At 32.1% G+C, this 7,950-nt stretch overlaps 1 protein-coding gene across 1 annotated transcript; it reads right to left on the minus strand.

Moving 5' to 3' along the window:
• Window positions 1-3,968: 3,968 nt before the first annotated feature.
• Window positions 3,969-7,283, minus strand: LOC107948216 (AP2-like ethylene-responsive transcription factor At1g16060). Its single transcript, XM_016882679.2, has 8 exons — window positions 6,914-7,283; window positions 6,732-6,814; window positions 6,578-6,586; window positions 6,397-6,485; window positions 6,245-6,318; window positions 6,090-6,140; window positions 5,514-5,590; window positions 3,969-4,949 (listed from the first exon to the last, which is right to left on the minus strand). The coding sequence occupies exons 1-8, from the start codon at window positions 7,063-7,065 to the stop codon at window positions 4,393-4,395; spliced, it is 1,092 nt and encodes a 363-aa protein (XP_016738168.1). The 5' UTR covers window positions 7,066-7,283; the 3' UTR covers window positions 3,969-4,392.
• Between the last annotated feature and the right edge of the window lie 667 nt (window positions 7,284-7,950).

Genomic DNA, 7,950 nt, shown 5'->3' on the forward strand with positions numbered 1-7,950 from the left:
TGATATTCTTTTTCTGAATCTATTGAATCATTGGAAACTTTGTTTTCAATGAATACAACATCTCTTGTTTCAATTATCGTATTTGACATTAAGTCAAGAACATGATAAGCGTTAGAGTGTTAGGCATATCCAACAAATGCACCCTTGACAGCTCTTGGTCCTAACTTTTTTCTCTGTTGGTCAAGAACTCTATAGTAAGCCAAACACCCACACACTTTGAAATAATCTAAGTTTGACATCCGACCCTTCCATAACTCATATGGAGATACTTTGAATTTTCTCGATGGTATTTTGTTAAAGATATAACATGTAGTCAATAATGTTTCACCCTATAGATTATATGGAAGTTTAGCGTTTAACAACATCAAGTTTACCATATTCGTTAAAGTACAGGTCTTTCTTTCCACCAAACCATTTTGTTGCGGAGTATAAAGCGTGGAACACTCATGTACCACACTTTGTTCCTCACAAAATACATTCAATTCATTTGAAAAATATTCACCACCTCTATCACTACAAAGCACTTTGATTTTTGTACTAAACAAATTCTCAACCTCATTTTTAAAACGTTTAAACATATCAAAAGCCTCATCTTTATATCTCATGAGATACATATAAGTAAGTCAAGTCCTCTATAAAAGTGATAAAATAGCATTTTCCACCTCTTGTTAGAGTTCCATTTAATTCACAAACATCAAAACGGATTAAATCTAACACTTACAAATTCCTTTCACTTTTATTAGGAAACGTGGTAATTTTTGATTAAATACAAACTTCAAATTTATCTACAAAATCATCATTACTTAGATTGATATAACCATTCCTTTCCATAAACTGTAAAGTTTTAAAATTAAAATTTACTAAATGTGCATGCCACAAAGGATAAGATTCAACAATATAAGTAGAAGAATTAACTTTCTTCATATCAATGCTCAACTTGAAGATTCCCTCGATACAATATCCTTTTTCTACGTACATATCACCCTTAAGCAAGACTAACTTATCGGATTCCAAGATAACCTTGAACCCCTTGTTACACAGAAGACCCATAGACATTAAATTCTTTCTCACATCGGGAACATACAACACATTGGTCAAAGTTAATTTCTTCACGAATGTGAAGTTAAGTTCCACCGTCCTTTGACTGAGAACCTTAATGAATTTATAGTTGCCCATAAGCATTTCATAGTTTGCCATTAGTTCATAACTCTTGAATTGTTTTCGATCATTACACACATGGACAGTAGCTCCGGAGTACAACTACCAATTGTAGAACTTATCACTCATAGCTATGTTGAGTTTGGTAATCATACCAATCTCCAAACATTCGATCCCTTTCGTAACCATGGTCACGAAGTCCATGTCCTCTACCATATTGGCTTTGGAAGTTGTGGCATCTTGATTCTTTTTGAGAAGTTTACAATCCTTAATGTTGTGTCCTTTCTTATTGCAATTATAGCAATTGCGAGATTTTTTTTCCTTGTCTTGCATGTCCTTGGTTTCAAATGTGGCCTTTCGCTTACCATTTCAAGAGTCCTTCGACTCGTTCACATGGTTCACTTTAGAATTTTGGAGAAGATACACCGCATCACCCTTCTGAGTTTCTTCTTGAATACATGAATGCCTAAGTATTTTCTTCACAGTGCAGTCCTCTTCCATATACAGAAGTTTTTTTCTGATAATTGTTCCAATACGAGGGAAACTTCGAGATGTTAGCCCCAACTTGTAACAATTTTGGAATAACAACTTCCATGTCATGAAGCCTAATTAAAAGGACTTGTAGTTCATGGACTTGATCCATGAGCAGAATACTATTGAGCATTTTGAATTCGAAATACTTCATATTAAAAATTTATTAGTACCTTATCGCTCAGTGTTGTATTTCTCTTTAAGAGCTTTTCATATTTCCACTAGGGATTGCATCGACAAGTAAAGATCATACAATCGATCAGACACGACAAATGAAATTGTCTTCTTCGCACTTCTTCTTGAATTCGGCCACTTTCGCAATTTCCTCGGGGTTTGCATTGAGGGCGGGATCCTCCATAGGTTGTAGGTTTGGATCCATAACATACGCCACATTCAAGATGGTAAGATCAAAAATATCTTGTCCTTCCAGCGATAGAAGTTTGAACCATCAAATCGGTCAACTTTTACAAAATCTTGGTTCATCACTTTGAATGCGATGGTAGCCTCCACCGCAATCTCCAATTAGTTTTCTTTGATTATTGGAGAATTTGAGTGGGGACAATAGATTCAAAAACGATATGGAATAAAAATAGTAGACTTCGAGGTGCGGGTGAAGCTTTCCAAAGAGTTCTATATGGCTCAATACAAAGTTGCTAAAAGGTTAAGACAAAGGTCCCATGGGATACAATGGAGTTTTTGAATTTCCTTTGATTAGCAAAATCGAGGAATTCCCTAACTCTTACTCTAATATCTGAAATTGGATTGATTGTAAATAATACTTGTAAGCACCATAGTCCCTCTGTTTATATACATTCAATGGATACTATTTTGGAGAGCCACAACCCTTTACATTTGATTTTCGTTAGACATACTTCTTAGAAAAAACATGTCCAATGGAAATCAAATGTATCTATTGAATGAATCATCACTTTTTAATAAATGGTCATGAATAATGATGAATTTGCAATCTACAATTTCCAACAATGAATACTCCTCTCAATTAAGTTTATTGCCTAATCAATACTCATAATCTTAATTAATCCATTAAACATTTATTTATTATTATTTCATAGTATCATAATTAATAATCAAATTTATCATTTTTTAATTACTTCAAATTATCTCAAATCATTTAAATTCTGCAACAAAAAGTTGTCTAATATGTTTACCTTTATACTCTAATATATGAAGTTTTTCTTTATATTAATGAAATTCATTTCTATAATCCTGCAATAATTTATATGTGAAAATAAACACAATGAAAAATATAATAATATTAAATGCTAAAGTTTTAAATCTTGAATATATAAATTAGTATATACCATAACAAGGTTTTGTTGCATATTTGGTATGTTTCAATATAAAAACACTTGTATGCTTGGCAAGTGGATGCCTGAATTATCAAAGTAACTACAGAAATAATTCTTATTATGAACGAACAACATGCCATTTTATTAAAATATTAAATATTATGAAAATCATAATGCTAGAACAATTGTGGAGTTAGAACATTTTGAAAGTGGATGGATAGTTCCAAAAAGAAGTCAGCTTGGTGGGAGACGTTTCCAAAGGCTTATTAGGATTAGTAAAATTGGATTTAATTCGAAAAAATAAAAAAAATAAATTTTGAGTTAATTAAATCAAGTAATTCGAGTTTCAATTTTTAGTCAAGTTAGATTTTATAATTCGAATAACTCGAATATTAGATTAGTGTAGATACCTCTTTGGTTCTTGTTAACTTAGAAAATGAGCAAATTGGTCTTTCTTTCAACAAAACTTTAAAAAAATTCAAAATAATTTTTAAAATTCAAAATATTTATAAAAAATTTAAAAGAAAATTCTAAAGAATATATAAAGAAAATTTAAAATTTAAAAATTTTCTAAAATAAATAATTTTAGCATCTAAATAAGTTAATTAATAGTTCATTAAGGTTTTAAAATTATGTGCTCTAACATGAAATTAGTTATGCTATAACAAGGTATTAATTTGACATATTTAAAATTTTAATTTAACTCGAACAATTTCACTCAATTCAACTCGACTCAATTCTAAAAAAATTAAAATCAAATTAAAATAATAAAATAAAACTTACTAATTTAATTAACTCAAATTTTTTACATTCCATTCCATCTAACCATAACCCTACGTGCTATTATCGGTGGTGTGAATACTAAAACTGTGTTAAATGAGTCTAATGGCACGCACCTAATTAGTGGGCTGATGGGTAGCTTGCTATTGTGGAAGAAATCCATAAAACAAAAAGGAACCACTTACATGCAATATTCTTTTTATAATTTTAACCTTTGCCAAGGAAAATAAAGTTGTTAACAAACATTTAATTTTTAATGATGATTCTTATTGACAGAAAAAAAAATAAATACAAATATTTATTTCTCCTCTAATCTACAAGAAATGAATCAAATGTATTGATTGGCCACCATCTTTATCGACTTCAAACCCTGCAATAAGGAAGCTATATATATATATATATTCTTCTCCTCTTTTCTAGGCAAAATTAAATCTAAAATCCTCCACTTCATCCAATATTCTAATCTCTAAGGCCATTAGTCTTGTATTCACAAAGCATCTACACATGCATCTTTATTTTTTGTTAAGTCATGCACCTTTATTTGTTTATATATGAATAATAAATAAATAAATAAAAACAAAAGATATCTTTAAGCACTGAAATTCTAGTTCCTCTAGGCATCAAGCTGGTCGCATTGAAACATTGATGGTCCGAAGGAGTTGAGCTCACCGAAAATGAGATCATCCCCATTTCCATAACAGCTGGAATCTTGACACTCGAAGTAGGTTTGTATGTCTTCAGGGAAGCCGCACCGCACTGGTTCCGATATCATTGATGTGGACTGGCGGTGATCTGTAGCAGCGGATGTCATCTCCATCATCTCCTTGAACTTAGAAGATTGAAGGAGAAGCCCTAGGGCTGACGTGGCATTCACCGGTCGGGGCTGAGTCAGCAAGGTTTCACTAATTACATCGGATTCTTGTAGCTTCTGGTTGTGGTTGTTGCCGTTGAAGAAGGTTAGATCAAGTTCTTGATCAGGGTTTGTTGTTACTAGTGAAGTAGTGGTAGTGTCTATGATATTAGGGTTAGGGTTAGGGTTATTTTCAGGTTTGGTTTGGTTAGGCTTAAGCCATTTGATGTAACGGCTTAAATCAAAGTTGGTGACAGCATTTAATCCCCGGTACTCTATTGCAGCCATGTCATATGCTGTGGCAGCTTCTTCCTGAGTAGCTGCAAAACCCAGTGAACAGATCTAATAATTCAATTTAAGTTTTTTTCAGATTTGGCTCTCAAAATTTTCTTAATTAAAATCTGCGGCTTAAACCTTGGTTGGACCATTGCATCCTACTAAAACAGTGTGAATTTATGAGTTTGGCATGCATGCCCCAGTTAGCTTCCAAGGAAATTACATAACTTGTAGCATGTGCTTGGCCTCGTTGGATAGTTAGTTAGATAAAGAGATAACAGATATGATTAATGAATGTTTGTTTGACAATAACTTGAAGGATTTTGATAAGCTAACATGTCGTTTTCAGTCTTGATTTTGGGATTATTTTAGTCAATCAACCTAAAAAATGAGTTACCCTTTGCTATTGGGTAGAAATCGAGTCAAGTCATTAATGCATCTATAGGTGAATGTCCATTTCCACAAACTATCATAGCAATGCGCCAAAAGAAAAAGTGTTAAATGTGTCCACCTAAAACCAAAATGATTACCTAAGCCCTTTTTGTTTTTGTTTTTTCTTAGAAGGAAGAAAAGACAGATGAAGAAAACAAAGGAGTTGTTCAAAATACCATATGTCCCAAGGTACAGGTACTTGTTTCCAAACACTCTCCCAATGCGTGCTTCCCATCTTCCATTGTGATGATGTCTGTTCATTCACATTGAGAAACATGTAAATAACACCAAATTTTGTAACATCATGCTGCATTTGAGATGTTGTAGATCATACATCTCACAGATTATATTGCATCCACAACAAGCCTATGTACTAACAGTTAAATTCTTTACTAAAAAGAATGGGTAAACTAGTTATTATATATTAGATAAAGAGAAAATAATCATTTTTGTTAAAAATTTAATCATTTTGTGCTATTAAAAATATGTGTGGCTTACAAAATAACTAGACAATGACACATGTGTGCCATGTATACTTTATGCTGACATATGCAGACTAACTTTTCACAGTAAAAATGGACTAATTCTTTAACAAAAAGACCAATTTACTTTTTGATCTAGCATATAAGGATTAATTTGTTCATTTTTTGATTAAATGAGCTAAAATGCAATACAACTTTTAATACAACGGTTTCTATGATACTTTTACCCTTTAAGATGATGAGGAAAACAATATATGAATATATATATACCTAGCGACACCTCTGTATTTCGAGACTCCCCGAGAGAAACCACTAGATTTCCTGAAAATTCAACAACAAATACATGATTTAACTGTGTTTTCAATCCAATACTTATAAGTTCTTGATTGAGTGTATTAATGTAATGGATTAGTCATTAATCTCACCTTCTCAATGATCCAATATACTCTTCTCTAGATTGATCCTCCATTTCTTTCAACTCTTTTTGGTACGTTGATAACTGCATTGTTGATGTTAAATAAGTTTCTTCCTCAATCCTCCCACAAACCATATATATAAATATAAGAGATAAACTTACCGGAAAGTTAAGGATGGTATCTTGACCCCAGTATTTGAGTGCTGCTAAATCATAAGCATGTGCTGCTGCTGCTTCATCATCATAAGCACCTAAAAAAGTAAAAAAAAAACTTCCCAAATTTCAGAATAAACGCATAAAAGAATGGCATTAAAAATTCCCCTCAAAGTAGTACTAAACATACCAAGATAGACTGCATGGAGCGTAATTAGCAACAACAAACCACCACACCAGCAACCATAAAGGAAGAAGAGAGAAAAAAAAAAAACCTTCATCAGCTTCTAGTATAAGTCAATTAAGATCAATAAGAAAAAGAAAAGAAAAATAGGGTAATGAACCTTGACGTCCTTTCTTGTTTTGTGATTCATTCCAGCAGTTCTTATCCCATAGATGAGCTTCATATCGACCTGTCCATCTATGTCTGAAACAGTACTCAGCATATATCACAACGAAGTTAGGTACTGACAGAAATCAAGAATTCAAAACACCATACATACATAAAAAACTAAAAATAACTTGCCTGGTGACCCCTCGATAAATGGAGCTACGTTGGGGAGGGGAGTCTCTTGGAACACTTCTCCTAGTTCTCTTGACCTTAGTAACACCATTACTGGCAGTGCTAGTATTATTCTGTGTAGTGTTCTTGTGATTCTGCTGTGATAATTTCGCCATGAAAACGTTGATGACCAGCTACGTATTTCAACGAAAAGAAAAGAGAGAAAATTTAAAAAAAAAATGGAAAAGATATGACTGAGTCCTCAAAGGAAGAGGGATTTAAAGGGATGATAAGAGGAGAAGTAAAAATATTATGAGTTTGGAAGCTTGTAGGGAGAGCAAATTAGAAATGGCCGGCTAGAAAGAAATATTAATGTAGATTTGCCGTCTTTACCGGCTTGAGTTATCTTTCTCCCTTGTCCTACCTAACTTGGTGCTGTCTCAATTATATATTTAAGAGTTTAAACTTTAATTTATGGATTTCTTGCCCTACCTCCTCTCTCCTAATTCGTCTATCTTTTTAATTATTAAATGAAATTTAAGTAATTTTCTTCATTAATATATAATTATTTTTTAACTTGAATCTTAAATCTCAAATCCCGAACTTCGAACTCGAAACCTAGAACCCTAAACTTGATCCTAATTATTTAAAGACGTTTAAGCAATTTTTTACCATTGATACATAATTTTGATAATTCTTTTAACTTCAATCCTGAATTGAACCCTAAACTCAAATACCAAATTCTAAACTCCAAACCTTTAACCAAAAGGCCAAGTTTAGGATTCAAGATTTAGAGTTTGGGATAAAGTTTAGGGTTTAGGGCTTAGGATTTAGTTAAAAAAATTACCAAAATTATATATCAATGGGGATACACGATACAGTATGACATGGTTCCCCTATTTCATACGATCCTTTCTCTTTCTCTAGTACCATAATAGAAAATTAGATATGGGGACATGTTTTATGTAAATACATTTAATTTTTAAAATTTTAATATATATTAATATAATCACATGTGTTATCATCCATTTTACGATCTAAATATAATCCTATATTTAAAA

This window comes from Gossypium hirsutum, chromosome A04, assembly GCF_007990345.1.
Source record: "Gossypium hirsutum isolate 1008001.06 chromosome A04, Gossypium_hirsutum_v2.1, whole genome shotgun sequence".
NCBI classification, from domain to species: Eukaryota; Viridiplantae; Streptophyta; class Magnoliopsida; order Malvales; family Malvaceae; genus Gossypium; species Gossypium hirsutum.